Source organism: Drosophila suzukii, chromosome 2L (genome assembly GCF_043229965.1).
Source record: "Drosophila suzukii chromosome 2L, CBGP_Dsuzu_IsoJpt1.0, whole genome shotgun sequence".
NCBI lineage: Eukaryota > Metazoa > Arthropoda > Insecta > Diptera > Drosophilidae > Drosophila > Drosophila suzukii.
This window is the reverse complement of record NC_092080.1, coordinates 11,675,772-11,690,171: the sequence shown is the minus strand read 5'-3', so window position 1 is coordinate 11,690,171 and position 14,400 is coordinate 11,675,772. Positions and strand designations below refer to the sequence as shown.

At 43.1% G+C, this 14,400-nt stretch overlaps 3 protein-coding genes across 4 annotated transcripts; 2 read left to right on the top strand and 1 right to left on the bottom strand.

The window, feature by feature from the left end:
* Nucleotides 1-3,824: 3,824 nt before the first annotated feature.
* LOC108020917 (uncharacterized) lies at nucleotides 3,825-5,564 on the bottom strand. Its single transcript, XM_017089337.4, has 2 exons — nucleotides 5,200-5,564; nucleotides 3,825-5,128 (listed from the first exon to the last, which is right to left on the bottom strand). The coding sequence occupies exons 1-2, from the start codon at nucleotides 5,417-5,419 to the stop codon at nucleotides 4,206-4,208; spliced, it is 1,143 nt and encodes a 380-aa protein (XP_016944826.2). The 5' UTR covers nucleotides 5,420-5,564; the 3' UTR covers nucleotides 3,825-4,205.
* Nucleotides 5,565-5,675: 111 nt separating this feature from the next.
* Tbcd (tubulin folding cofactor D) lies at nucleotides 5,676-9,756 on the top strand. The gene is made up of 5 exons (XM_017089336.4): nucleotides 5,676-6,700; nucleotides 6,756-7,889; nucleotides 7,949-8,368; nucleotides 8,422-8,888; nucleotides 8,943-9,756. The coding sequence occupies exons 1-5, from the start codon at nucleotides 5,761-5,763 to the stop codon at nucleotides 9,546-9,548; spliced, it is 3,567 nt and encodes a 1,188-aa protein (XP_016944825.3). The 5' UTR covers nucleotides 5,676-5,760; the 3' UTR covers nucleotides 9,549-9,756.
* A 1,622-nt stretch (nucleotides 9,757-11,378) lies between these two features.
* LOC108007997 (alpha-tocopherol transfer protein) lies at nucleotides 11,379-14,400 on the top strand. 2 transcript variants are annotated; one of them, XM_017071787.4, is made up of 6 exons: nucleotides 11,379-11,535; nucleotides 12,987-13,146; nucleotides 13,211-13,305; nucleotides 13,367-13,711; nucleotides 13,777-13,955; nucleotides 14,014-14,400. In XM_017071787.4, the coding sequence occupies exons 2-6, from the start codon at nucleotides 13,011-13,013 to the stop codon at nucleotides 14,129-14,131; spliced, it is 873 nt and encodes a 290-aa protein (XP_016927276.2). In that variant the 5' UTR covers nucleotides 11,379-11,535; nucleotides 12,987-13,010; the 3' UTR covers nucleotides 14,132-14,400. The 2 variants fall into 2 exon arrangements, with proteins under 2 accessions (XP_016927276.2, XP_016927269.2); XM_017071780.4 differs by lacking the exon at nucleotides 11,379-11,535 and adding an exon at nucleotides 12,576-12,725.

Here is a 14,400-nt window from a genome sequence, read left to right as displayed (position 1 = left end):
TTGTGCCGCGCTAGAGGCCGCTGCGGTGTACGTGTCACCAGTTTTGTCAGCGCTCTGGGCAATGTGGTTTACTCTTTGCCTTTTTTGTGGGTTGGTTTTATCGGACGCCGCCGGCTTCCTGTTCTGGTATGCCGGGGCTTGTGATGGTTTAAGCATTCTAGCCAATGATGGATCCACTTCCATGGGTTCTGGAGTGTCTCCCTGGTGCCTCTCGCTGCGTAGAGCAGGGTGCACCTGTGCCTTGTGCTGCTTAGTGAAATGGGGATTTTTACCGCCACTATATTGGGAATTAGCCTGAGCGGTGGCCTGCTGACGCTCTTGCGCCTTAGGAAATTGTTTTTTCTCCCTATCCTCCTGGCTTTTTGCAAATGACGACGCAAAGGTGTACCTATCATGGTTCGCCTCGACCTCTTGAGCCAAGGCAAGTGCTGATGGCATGTCCTTGGGCTTCGCCGCGAAGAGGACGTCAGTGAGGCTGCGTTTTAACCCAGAGATAAATACGCGAAGGGCATCATCCCGGAATTTTTCGCATAAAACTTGTGCAGCGGAGGCTTCATATGTCATGGTCGCCTTGTTGGTGAGGAGGGTGAGCTTCCTTTCAACCTCATCATAATATTGTAGAAGCGAGAGACTCCCCTGTCTGAGGGTGCCCATCTCCTGCTCTATGACATGCATTGTCCGCTTGTCACTATAAGTAAAGTCGAGTCGATTTATAATCGCTTCGAAATTAAGCACTGTGCCAAATGAGGATAGCACTGCATCGGCCGTGCCCCTTATTTTGCTCCTAATTATAATAACTGCCTGATAATGGCGTGAACTTCCTACGAAATCTTTAAAAATATAGTATGCGCCTACTGCCGCCTGCCGCCAGGAGACGTATGTTTCCTGGGCACCCGAAAATTCGGGCAGGCATTTGACGGCGTCCAGTGGCTCATTACAAATGACGGCGTTATTAATGTCTATGGGTGCATAAACTTTAATCTGAGGAGTTACTGTTGGGGCGGGTGCGACCTGCATCGCCGCCACCTGGTTGGCTAGTTGCTGGATAGTCTGGCGCAATTCATTTTCCCTGCGCTGGCTGTCCTGTAGGGCATGGTTGACGGCAGCCTCTACTACCGCCTTTATTTGGTCTGGGTTAAATGGCATGTTTCTGTCTGAGGGAGTGCCGACGCTTACACTTTTCGGTGTAGAAGTTCTTGCCGGCCCTTCGGTCTCGGATTCAGAGTCACTGGGGACCTGCTTGCTGTTCCTATATTGTTGGAATGGGTTGCTCATATGGAGCTGTGCAAGCTAAATCGGCCCAGCGATTTAATGCATGCTCAAGCGGTCTTGCCCACGGATATGGCGAGGGGGCCGCGGGGGCTGAGATGCCGCTCGGTAACAATGGACGAGAGCTCGTTGGAAAACTGAGCTGTTGCCTTGCCAAGCAGTGACAAGGGGAAGGGGATCGCGGGGACTGGGTCTCCGCTATGGCAAACGAAAATATAAACAACAAAAATTGACACAGTAAAGATTCGTGGTGGCTAAGCTGCCGTTCTGAAAGACAAAGAAGCGAAGCTAAACAAAGTCGGAACACAAACGTCGCGGTGTCAAGTTCGAGTGTCGTAGTGGAGTGGGTAAGCGATGGAAACAAAAACAAACCCAAGACTGTTGCGAAGCTAACACAAAGAATTTCGGTGTAAGCAAAAAGACGACTACATATAAGGGGTAAATTAAATGCACAAATTTAAATGAGACAGTATCCGTCGCCAATAAAAATATATCAATAAATGCACAATTAATAAATTTATTTCCCGGCGGCGCCTTTGCGTCCAGGCTGGGTATTAAATATTAAATATGTAAACATATGTAAATACATCAATTATGTAATCTGGTAGTTATATTGGCGATAATATTCGGCACCGAGATATTTATTGAAAGAATTTTAAAAAATGCAAACAATGAAAAACACAAATAATGTCACTTGTGATTACAGCAATAAAATTGTCAACCAATTAGTGAGTATGTTTATTTGACACAAATTTATAGAAGCGGAGCCGCAGAAAATATTCTGGCCGCGGTTTATTTCCATTTATCAAAAGTTACACAATGCAGATGAAGAAGGGTATGAATTGAATTGCTCACTTACATAATCCCTCCTATACCGCTGTGGGTACTTTTACGTTGAGCGCCAATTAAATAATTAATTAATCCGTGTGCCGGCTGGCCGTCCGTCTGTAGAGGGGGTGAAGCTGGCTGGCAGAACGTCTGTAGCAGGAGGTCGGTTGACCGTAGTTGTAGCTGGTAATATCAGCCGCTGTGTGTGTTGTAGTCGGCCGGTTGGCCTGCGTCATCAACAGTAAATATATGACGATTAGGTTGAGAGGGTAACTGCCCTCTTTTAGCCCGCTGGCCTAGAGACTCAGACTGGGTGTAATTTCAATAAATCAAATACGGCGATGGCCGGAGTTTCAATTCGTGAGCGTTAGCTCTTTATTCTTTCAAATCAAAATGAGAACTGAACTTAAAGCTAACATAAAAAGGGACTCATAGCGGCCACTCCAATGGGTAGTGCTTGCCGGCTATGCACGGGCTTCCGGCCAGACGCTGTGTCAGCAATTTGGCCGGAGCGAGCTTTCGGACGATCGGTCATTGCCGTCGCCCGGTTAACTTACTTAGTTAACTTGTACATCATATCATTCGCGAATATTTGGGCATGCGAAAGCTCTGTGCAAAGTGGGTGCCGCGCGAGCTCACAATCGATCAAAAACAACAACGAGTTGATGATTCGGAGCAGTGTTTGGAGATCTTTAAGCGCAATAAAGCCGAATTTTTCCGTCGATATGTGACAATGGATGAAACATGGCTCCATCACTACACTCCAGAGTCCAATCGTCAATCATCTGAATGGACAGCAAGCGACGAACCCAATCCAAAGCGTGGAAAAACGCAACAGTCGGCTGGAAAGGTTATAGCGTCTGTTTTTTGGGATGCGCATGGAATAATATTCATCGACTATCTCCAGAAGGGACAGACAATCAACAGCGACTATTACATTGCTTTATTGGAGCGGTTGAAAGCCGAAATCGCAAAGAAACGGCCGCATTTGAAGAAGAAAAAAGTGCTGTTCCACCAAGACAATGCACCATGTCACAAGTCTGGAAAAACGATGGCTAAACTTTATGAATTGGGCTACGAATTGCTTCCTCATCCACTGTATTCTCCAGATCTGGCCCCCAGCGACTATTTCCTGTTTGCAGACCTTAAAAGAATGCTCGCTGGCAAGAAATTTAAGACCGATGATGAAATGATTGCTGAAACTGAGGCCTATTTTGAGGATAAACCGAAAGAGTACTACAAAAGTGGCATCGAAAAGTTGGAAAATCGCTATAATCGCTGTATCGCCCTCGAAGGCAACTATGTTGAATAATAAAATTGAATTTTGAAAAAAAAATTTTTTTTACTATGGTAGACCGGGGACTTTTCATCCGGCCTAGTATGTTTCCTTCCTGAAGTTTCTTAAAAATCTTCCACCCAGGCCATTTTTCAAATCGTTGACCCATTTTATAAATTTATATGCGCATGTAATTAAGGGATCTCTTGATATGCAATCTTAAATCAAACTAGATTAAGGGAATCTAGAAAAACGCATTAGCATCTCGGCAGACTGCGGAAATTGTACGGTATTGATTAATTCCCTTTAAAAAAAAGTACCAAACCGATAAGGTCTTTTGACCTTCAAGAAACATTCTTTAAATAGTTGTCCTGCGCTCTATCTCGAGAATAACATTTTATTATTTGAAAATGAAATGTTATAGAAAATAGTGAAATAAAATAGCCAAGTCTTTGTTATATTCAATTTTTATTCATCTGAACTCTGGGGCGTACCATAATTGCCTATATATATCGTACCTTAACAGATGAAAATGATTTGTAAACAAATTTATTAGATTTGCAAACTTTTACCTAGAATAATATTTGTGTTCAAAAGCAAGAATACAATGTGTAAAACGGTCTTATGTTTAGGATATTGCTATGAAGTACAAATAAAACTGGCAAAACCCAGAACATACTCGTCATTGAGTACGGTAAAAATATAATTAAAACAATACAAAATCAAGATATAAATTGTAAGAGGGAATTCAATAAAAAATTCCACATGAATGTAAAATCGTAATTTAAATTTGGATGATTGCTAAAAATGTGTAAGCTGGAAACCTGAAACCTCAAAGCAAGGCTTCGTTCTCAATCTTGACATCGCACTCAATAATGGAGCTGTCCACAAAGTCGTACGAGGATGGGGATTGCGGGCTACCGATGTGGTAACTGGAATTTGAGGGATAGTACTTGGGTTCCTCCGGGTGAGAGGCGAAACTAGAGTCCGGAGCGGGCGTTAGTTTCGGCAATCCGGCCACACTTTCGCCTTCTTCTCGTCCCGCTCCTTCAAGCAGCTGCTGATCCTCCTTCCTGAGCTCCACTAAAACCCGTGCCATCTCCATTCGAAACTTAAGGTTGCTGATGGCTGACAGCGACTTGACGTGCGGCACCATGCTCACCATGAAGCTGTAGTCCGAATCGTTCTTGAGGTCGGATTCAGCGGCTGAATTTGGTGTGGCCTGCTTGGTGTGGCCATTCACAATAGGGCCATCGAACTCAGGGGAGGTCTTCCGGCGGCGATATCTTTTCGAGGGCGGCGGTGGGCGTGGCAGGAATTGCTTATTATTATTATTATTATTGTGTGGCAAATACATGGGCGAAAGCAACTTGGGCGAGGGATCCCGGGCAGCTGAGGATATGGAATCCAACGGCTTGATCAGCGAACCGCCATCTGAGCCCGAATCCTGGGGCACCGAAGATTCCCGCCTGAAAATGTCCTCCATGATCTCGAAGTCAACGGAGTCATCATCATCCACATCGATGGCAAAGTCCACCAGCCGGGGGGAATCGCAAGTTGCCAGTAGTTCGGCGTCTATATCGAATGGCTCCGGGGGAAAGGGGACCAGATGCTCCGGATCGAAGAGGTGGCGCATAAACTCCAGCGATCGAAAGTACGTCCAGTGGGACATTTGGATGCGCTTCTGCTGGATCTTTCGCACCTCCGCCCGGTAGCTATCCCGCATTCCCTTGAAACGCTTCTTGCACAGCATGACTGCAAAGAAAGTACCAGGTGTTATTTATAGATGCCTAGGCGAAAGACCCGCCACCTTGCCCGCCACTCACCATCCTGCTGCAAAATTTGCGCCACATCGGCCCACTGGGCCGCCGCCTCCTGGTTGCGGTAGGCCATGGCCAAGTTGGTGTCCCACAGGCACCGCCGCTTGGCCACCTCTGCTATGAGCCGGAAGTTATCCGATTTCATGTTTTTACTGCGGGCCAGAATTTGTGGTTTGTCAACAATGCACTGCTCTGGCGGATTTTGCACTTTCACAGCGATTTTCATGAGCCACCGCGCTCACAGCAAACTCGACGAACGTGTGAGCGGTACACCGGCTACAATTAACTTGAATTCCAATAACCTAGCTTACTTTGCTACGCTTCAGGGATAATTAACGGAAAAAAAAAAAAATTTTGCTAGCGATAAAATCTCGCTGCTTCGCTTTGCCACGCTATACTTCACTTGGCAACTCTAGCCAAGCAGCTGATCGGCGGTATTACCAGCTGCGAACAAAACGGTAACACTGACTGGGTGGCAACTCTGGCAGACTTAAATGATTCACAAAAACTAGTCGCTTTTTTTTTGCCGGCTGCGGGTTTAAAACTCAATTACTTAGTTAAACAGCCATGTCCAATTCGGTGGAGGAGTGCAAGGATGAGGACCTGCCGGCAAATACGCTGGAGCACTTCACCGAGCTGCAGCAGGTGCTGGAGATGATCGAAAACATTAAATCGATTGCAGCTCGCACTTTTGAAAGAGAGTTCGAGCAGTACGCCCAGGTTTTGTCCAGATACCAGGAGCAGCCGCATCTGCTGGATCCCCATTTGGAGGAGTTGCTGGGCAAACTTCTGCAAAAGATTCGCAGGCCGGATTTGGACGAAGGAGAACGACATGGGGCCTTTAAGTATCTCTATATCATCTGCAAAGTTCGCACATATAAGGTCATGGTCAAGTTTATGCCTCATGAACTGAGCGATCTGGAGTTTGTCCTGGACCTGCTGGGCCAGCAGGATCCTAAGGAGTTCGAGCAGTGGGAAACGCGCTATATACTGCTTCTGTGGATGTCCATCCTGGTCCTTAATCCCTTTCACATGGCGAGACTGGATGCCTATGAAACTACTCCTAGTGACACCATCAATTCCAGTGGCATAAACCATGTCCAGTCCAAAAGCACCAAGATGGAACGCATCTATGAGCTAATCCAGCTTTATGTGTCCTCCAACGACACTTGCAGCAGTATGGCTGCCTACTTGGCCGCCAAGTATTTCATTCGCAGCGACATCAAGGATCTGTATATGGCGCGATTCCTGGACTGGATCATGGAGCAGCATCAGGCGGATACGGTGAATGTCAAGTTCGGCCAACTAGCTGCAGTGGCTGCTATTTTAAAACACGGCAAGCGGGAGGATCTTCAGCACTATGCTGACAAGCTCCTTCAGTGGATCACCTCCTGCCAGTACAAGGACGGCAACGACTTTCTCAAGTACAAATACTATGTGAAAATCGTTCAGAGAATCGGACTGGTTCATTTAAAGCCTCGCATTGCCAGCTGGCGGTACAAAAGGGGTAAGATAAATTGGTAGATTGGGATTTAAAACCATTTAAAAACTCTTATTATTAGGCACTCGTTCACTGGCCACCAATCTCAGCCAGGCAGTTGGAGCGGGAGGCGAATCAGTTGCTGTGGAGGTATCGCCAGAAGAAGGTGAGGAGATTATTGTGCCTGATGCTATCGAAGAGGTGATTGAGGAGCTGCTTCAAGCCCTCCGAAGCGGAGGAAACGATATACGCTGGAGTGCAGCCAAAGGATTGGGCAGAGTCACCAATCGCCTTCCAAAGGAGCTGGCGGATGAGGTCATAGGCTCAGTGATTGATATACTAAGCCCACTAGAGCCTCACGAGGCCTGGCACGGTGCATGTTTGGCTTTGGCAGAACTGGCTAAAAGGGGATTGCTACTGCCACATCGATTGGAGGAGCTAGTTCCTCTGCTTATGCAAGCTCTATTCTACGATGAAATGAAGGGCTACATGTCGGTGGGTCAACACATCCGCGACTCCGCCTGCTACATGTGCTGGGCATTTGCCAGGGCCTACAATCCTGATGACGTAAAACCCTTTGTGCACAAAATCTCATCTGGATTGCTGACCGTGGCCGTGTTCGATCGTGAGGTCAACTGCAGACGGGCTGCCTCCGCCGCTTTCCAGGAAAGTGTTGGCCGCTTGGGAAACTTCCCCTTCGGCATCGAGATCTCCACCACCACTGACTTTTACTCTGTAGGCATTCGGCAGAATTCCTACCTAAACATCAGTGAATATATTGCCCAGTTTGAGGTATACAGGGAACCTTTGATTAGTCATCTAGTGCAGCACAAGGTTAACCATTGGGACTCTCCTATAAGGGAGCTGACAGCCAAAGCCCTGCATAAGCTTTCCCTGAAAGAGCCAGAGTACATGGCCGCCGTGGTGTTGCCACAACTACTGGCTAAAACCGATACCATCGATATTAATTGCCGACATGGTTGCGTCTTGGCCATGGGAGAGATTACTCTGGCCCTCCGGAATTTAGAGAAAAAGAGCGATCCACCCGTGACATATCTTTCCAATCAAAGGATTGCGGAGCTCAACGAGCTTATAAAGACGTTCCTGGACAAAAATTGCTATCGCGGAATGAGCGGTGAACTGATGAAATCTTGCACGACCAACTTCATTAAGAACTGCAGTCTGGCCAAGCTAGAGGCGACGACCGAGTGCTTGGGTAAGCGTTTATTTATGCTACTCCACTAAAGTGATTGAATTATATTTTTTTTTTTTCAGCTTCCTGGCAAAAGGTTATAGATTCCTGTCTGATCACTAAGTCTACCTCCATTCGAGACTCTGCCGTGGAGGCCTTTGGTGAGCTCTGTACCACATATTACTGCTTGGATACCAGACACCAGGAAAACGAAGCCATTATTAAAGCCTATTTGATTGGAGCCGAAAACGATTTAGAGGAGCACATACGCATGGGATACATTGCTGCTTTGGGAGTGCTTCCATCCTTTATGATCCGTCCTCACCTGCCGGCTATAATGGACAGTCTGGTTAAGCATTCGTTGACTCCCTTGCAAGCGGTTCTGGTGGGTGAAATGGGTGATCGCGAGAATATCCAGACATACAGATGGAGCGAGGCACGCACAGAAAGCGTGAGAGCCCTGACTAAAGTGGTAAAAACCGTGGGCTTTGGAGGAGGTTCCTGTAAGTTTTGGACAACAATTAGGTTATATCGTAGTACAACTATTCTTTTTCAGATTCATTTGCAGAACCTACAAACTTTAAGAAGGTTTTCAAATGTCTGCTAAAAGCTTTGGACGAGTACACCCTGGACAATCGCGGTGATATTGGAGCTTGGGTGCGGGAGGCGGCTATGTCATCGCTCTACGAGATCGTGACTCAGTGTCCGCCTGAGCTCCTCACTTCAGAGCTCGTCCAGCAGGTTGTGGTGGGCTTTATGCAGCAGGCTGTGGAGAAAATAGATCGTACTCGAGGATTAGGCGGACGTCTCTGCTGCCAACTAATCCATCATCAGCCCAGGATCCCACATATACGAGAGCATTCTAAACTTTTGGAAATATTCCCCGCAGATGCGGATTCCGTGCTTTGGCTATTTGCCGATCACACATTCCCATTGTTCTGTCAGCTGCTCGCTCTGCCAGATTACTCTAAAAGAGTGCTCTTGGGCCTTAGTGCCAGCATAGGTCAACTAACTGAATCTCTGGTAAGTTAGGTATATTATTTTTTTTATTTTGATTCTGAAATATTTTTCCTACAGATCAAGTATGCTTCGAACGCGCTTTTCCAATTCTTGCGTTCCAATCCCGAGACTGTGCCTCGTCTCTGCGCCGAGATTGTTCAGCTCTTCGAGGAGCACCTGTGGAACGAGCGCGTAACCTATCCCATGCTTAGTTTCCTGGATATACTCATTGGATCGGGAACTGTGGAATCGGTGCTCCATGATGAAGCAAATCCTTTTGCAGAGGATATCTATAGGCTGCTGAACTTGGAGGTTAAGGGGTACAAGAAGCTGTATAAGACAGCTTCCAGTATTAGTGCCTTCTGCCAGTTGCTTCAGGTTCCGCGTTTGTCCAGGCGCATCCTTTCCAAGCTCTCAGTATTCCTTGGACTGCAACATGTCCATGTTCGCAAAACCGCTGCTACAAAATTATACGAAGCGCTGGCTCTTCACGGTGACGTCACTGAAGTGCCCGAGGACAATATGGATGAAATCCTAACATTGCTCTCGGAAACCGACTGGACCATGCCGCTCGTGGAGGTGCGTCCTTTGAGGAACCAATTATGCCAGCTGCTGGACATTAAGGCTCCAGTCAGCGGAGCTGCTGCAGCCGCCGCTTTGCAACAAGCAAATGCTGATAAATAAATTTTCAGCAATATAAGTTAAACTTTAGTATGTTCAGTATGTATTTAACATTTCCTGCAAATTATACTGACAACGCTTACAAGATCTTATTAATTTTTATAAAAAGTTATTTGGACTTACATAGTTAGTAACTAATAATTACTGGGAAAATATTTTTGTAGACAAAAATATTCTATATAATAAAATAAAATCACAATTACATACATAGTTATGGTTTATTTACGTTATTTCTCACTTAAAATTGTCTTACACGTTTCGTTCTTTATTTTAAAATGAATAATGTATTGCTTAAAGAACATTCTAAAATCGTTTCTATTATTTCTTCCATGACTGTATTGTGGGTGGGTGGAGGCACTCGCTACGGGAAGATGCTCAACTTGGTGTGTGACTCCGCTAAAGGATGAATGAGACTAGATAACTATTTAAATGTTTTTATAAGGAATAATTTTGTTTAGGTCTGAATCAAGTCAACCCACTTTTCTGGCAATCGTCATTTTCAAATATATCATTTAAAACTTATTTCAATTATTCTGGGTGATTAGTCTTGTAACGTTATCTTCGAATAATCATTGAATTTGACTTTTTGTTTCGATGCGTTTATAACTCTCTTTTAGATTACTTTTGTATATTTAGTAATTTCCGTACAACCACAACAACCAAAAGTAGTAAATTTAGCTGTTGAACTTTTAAGTTTTTTATTAAAAATTTATTTAAGCTTTTCTAACTAAGCTTACTAGAAATTCCTGGAATGTAAAAACGAATATTACATAGGCAACATTTTTGCATAATTCTATCTTTTCCGTTATTAACTTAAATTATCTTCTTAATTGAAGTTAATTTCTTTTAATCTAGGCTTGATTAGAGATAATTTTGCATGTACATAAAGTTGCCCAATTATATCCCTCTCAAATGCAGATTGTTTTTTAATTAACCACCTGGTAATATAAATATTCAAAGCCATTTGCTAGCAAAAGTGGTCAGAGCCAAGACCATGGCTAAAAGCGAACAGGTTTTCTTTCTGCTGTTGACTGACCTTGCTCAACAAGACGTCATAAAGGGGCATGTTCCTCCCAATCCCGTTGCGATTTTCACTGCAAAACTGAAACAAGTTTTAGACAACATGACAGGAACATTCTGGAAATGTGTAGCTTTGATTGATCTGATATATTTAACAATTTAAGGTGAGGCGCTGAAAAAAACCCTTTAGGTTATGACGTCACCGGGGCTCATTGAACTTATCCCGCATCGAATCTCGTTCAGAATTTTTTTCTCCCCCACAAATGCAGCAATTTCTCGTTTGACAAGCATCAGTTAAGATCTCTCTATACGCGGAGTGCAGTTTGTACCCTATCAATCTGGGAATTTCAGCTGCTATATGTACATATACATATATGGAAATAATACTGACTTGGAAAATTGAAATTATTGTGGTAGGATATCCCCCAATCAAATCAACAATATTATAGAACCTTGATTTTCCATAATTATGAAAAGATCTAAAAATACCAGTGCCAGGAAATATTATCTAAGAATGCTCTATTGTTAAGTTTACCAAATTTGTTTGTTTTTAGCTCCAAATGAAAAAAATTTACAAATATTCATAAGAACGAGTATCAATTAAAATTGATTTGGGTTTGCAATTAGCTTATAACATATAGGATAAGTATTATAAATATACATTTTAGCCAAGCCGGTCTTCAAGTGTGTTCTCCTCTTCGTTTTGTCAAATTAGCTCTCCCTATTCTGATGCTGGTTGCTCATTCTCACATACTGGTTTGTAGTCATTATTGCTGCGCTTTTTCTCAACTTTTTCCATTGTGGGTTCTGTTCATAAAAAGTTTTGTTCTAAACGATCCGCAGTTCAGTTCCATCGCAAACTTCTGCGATGCCACTTGTGTGCGATCATTGTTGAGCCGGGTTCTCCGAATTACAAGCTGAAAACCGTGACCAGAAACAGTAACCGCAACTCAGATAGAAATATTACCTGGTAATGAAAGTGGAGACCCCGAACTAATGGGTTGATAAAACAGGTGTTGGCCGGCAGGCGGGGCATTGAAATAATTGCTTATTATCAAACGCGCTAATTCTTGGGATTATCTCTAACCGTATGAAGACAATTAACGACAACAATAGCGAGTTCATTAACATTTGAACCGAAGTAGTGCCGCAGTAGTGAAGTTTTACCATAACAATTGGTTACACCCTCGTAAATGACTTGGACTATGTAATTAGTCGGAATTTGTTTGAATATGTTTAAATATTGACCCAGGCACTTTGCACGGCCAACCACGTGTGACATTTCTGTGTGTGCACTTTGAGATCGCGGTGGCATCATCATTATCATCAAATTACGTGTCGAAGTCACAACATTGCACCGGACCCCAAGCGACCTGATTAGCCATTGACAAACAGAGTGGATAGTGGCTTATCAGGGACCGGGTCCAAAATAACGTAATCGCGGGGTCCACCAGAGGGCGAAGCTGGGTCTGGAACTGCGATTTGGAAATAGGAATAGGGGATGCAGGCCAAGGGCGGGACGGAACCTAGCAAATACACTTTGCAACAGAACAATTTTTAGTAGTAAATCATTCAACTAGTTAGTTTTATCAAATTATAGCACTCTTAAATATTAAACATGTAAATATTCTATTTAACATTTTATATATATAATGCTACACTTTTTTTTTGAAGATCATTTCCATTTTCAACAAAAAATACATATGTATTTGTACATTGTACATATAATGGAAAATATTAAAAAGTTCAAGCATTTTATTCCTATAATATCTTTGAAAGTAGTTTTTTTACAATAACTAAAGTTAAGGTAAAAAGTATTGTTCTATTTTCATATAAATTATAATTGAAATTATTCAAATTTACAAGACTTAAAGTAATTAAAAGGTATTTATTTGTTCACTATTATTAAACACAAGTTGTTATTTTTACTAAAAATAACCCGAGTTCTGTGACATACTGTTATCGGTCGATTAGCTGTCTCCTTCGCGCTATCGCGGAGCTTTGTCATGTCCATTGTTGTTCGGTTTCTACTTAATATTTAATACATGTGTAACGACAAACAGCATTTTGCATGGGACTGGGAACATTTGGCCTTATTCTGATTCCGTTCGGGGGCTCAGTTTCACACTTGAAGTCGAGCGGATCACAACCCATCAAATGGTAACAAGAAAATCACCCATCAATAGCCTGGAATTGAAATGTCAATCTGGTGGAAAATCTTGCTAACAATGAGACTCTGGAGGTCACAAACAGTCATATGTGGTGTTTTTTTTTTTACAACCGGAGCTTTGTTTATTTACTATTCGGCACTATGTATTTGAGTTGGAGCGAAACGCGTGTGAAAATCGTTTAGACAAACACTTTATAGCCATATTATATCTAACGATTATGAGGTTTGTTTACTCTTTGACGTGTTTTTAGACGACCAGCAGTGGATCCAGCACGATGCCCACCATCGAGCACAAATTAAATATCACGGAGGAGGAGGTTCCAGAGCACATCCGTCGACTTGCTCAGGAACAGGGCGAGTGTCCCAGTTCCAAGGACCAGATCATCGAACAATTCCGCACCTACATATTAGGTGGGCATTACCCTTCGTAGCATAACTGATCCCTTGGAATTAAACCTTGAGGAAACCTTTTCAGAACGCAACGAGATCCAGCCACACCGCAACGATGCGAAATATCTGCAAAAGTTTTTAAGAGCGCGCTATTGGAAAATCGAAAACAGCTATAGATTGGTAAGCAAAAGAAAAAAAAATATATTTCCATTTTTAAACAACGAACTCTTTTGATTTTTAGCTGTGCAGTTACTACAAGTTTCGAGAGCACAACAAAAGCTTCTACGAAAAGGTTCGTCCGCTGGATCTGCGTCATATTGGACAGTCGGATATCTTGACAGTAACGCCCTACCGGGATCAACATGGACACCGCATACTAATCTATCGATTTGGCCTTTGGCGACCCAATCGTGTGACCGTCGACGATATTTTCCGAGCCACCATTGTCCTACAGGAGCTGGGCAGCTTGGAACCAATCTCACAGATAGTCGGAGGAGTGGGAATTTTTGACTTGAAGGATCTGGGCCTGGAACACATACTCCATCTAAGTCCTAGTGTTGCTCAAAAGATGATTGCACTGCTTGTGGTATGTGGTTGTAATGATTTAAATAAATTTAACTTTTTAATAATTTTAAAATATCTTAATTTTAGACTTCCATGCCAATAAGGACATCCGCCCTCCACATTGTGAACCAAAACTGGGTCTTTAATGCAGCATTCAAGATATTTAAGCCTTTCCTCAATGCCGCTATGAGAGAAAAGCTTTACATCCATGGCAGTGATATGACTTCTCTGCACAAGCACATAAATCCTGAACATCTTCCAAAGCGGTAAGTTTAAAAGTAATCACCTATCATTACAAATTTAACTTTTTTGACGCCCTCTTAGTTATGGTGGCTTGCACGAAGATTACTCTTATACGCTCTGGTTGGATATGCTGAAGGAGCAGTGCTCAACTAACGGAGTCCAAAAGGATATGGAACAATTGGGATTCATCTTTGACTAGGTTTTGAGCTTAGTTTGATATATTTGCATATGCTCCCCTAGGCACTGATGGTCTCTCAGTTGATTTTTAAAAATGTTGAAAAGAAATTATAATATTTTTGTAATTTTGTACTCTTATGGAAATCAAACCATATTTTATCTATTTAAATGTTATGTAATGATATGAAAATCAAATAACACAAAGTATGTGATATTTTTAAAATTATATAACTTTTAAAGATATTTTGATTATTTCATTTTGCTATTAATATAGAAAGAAACATAAACTCA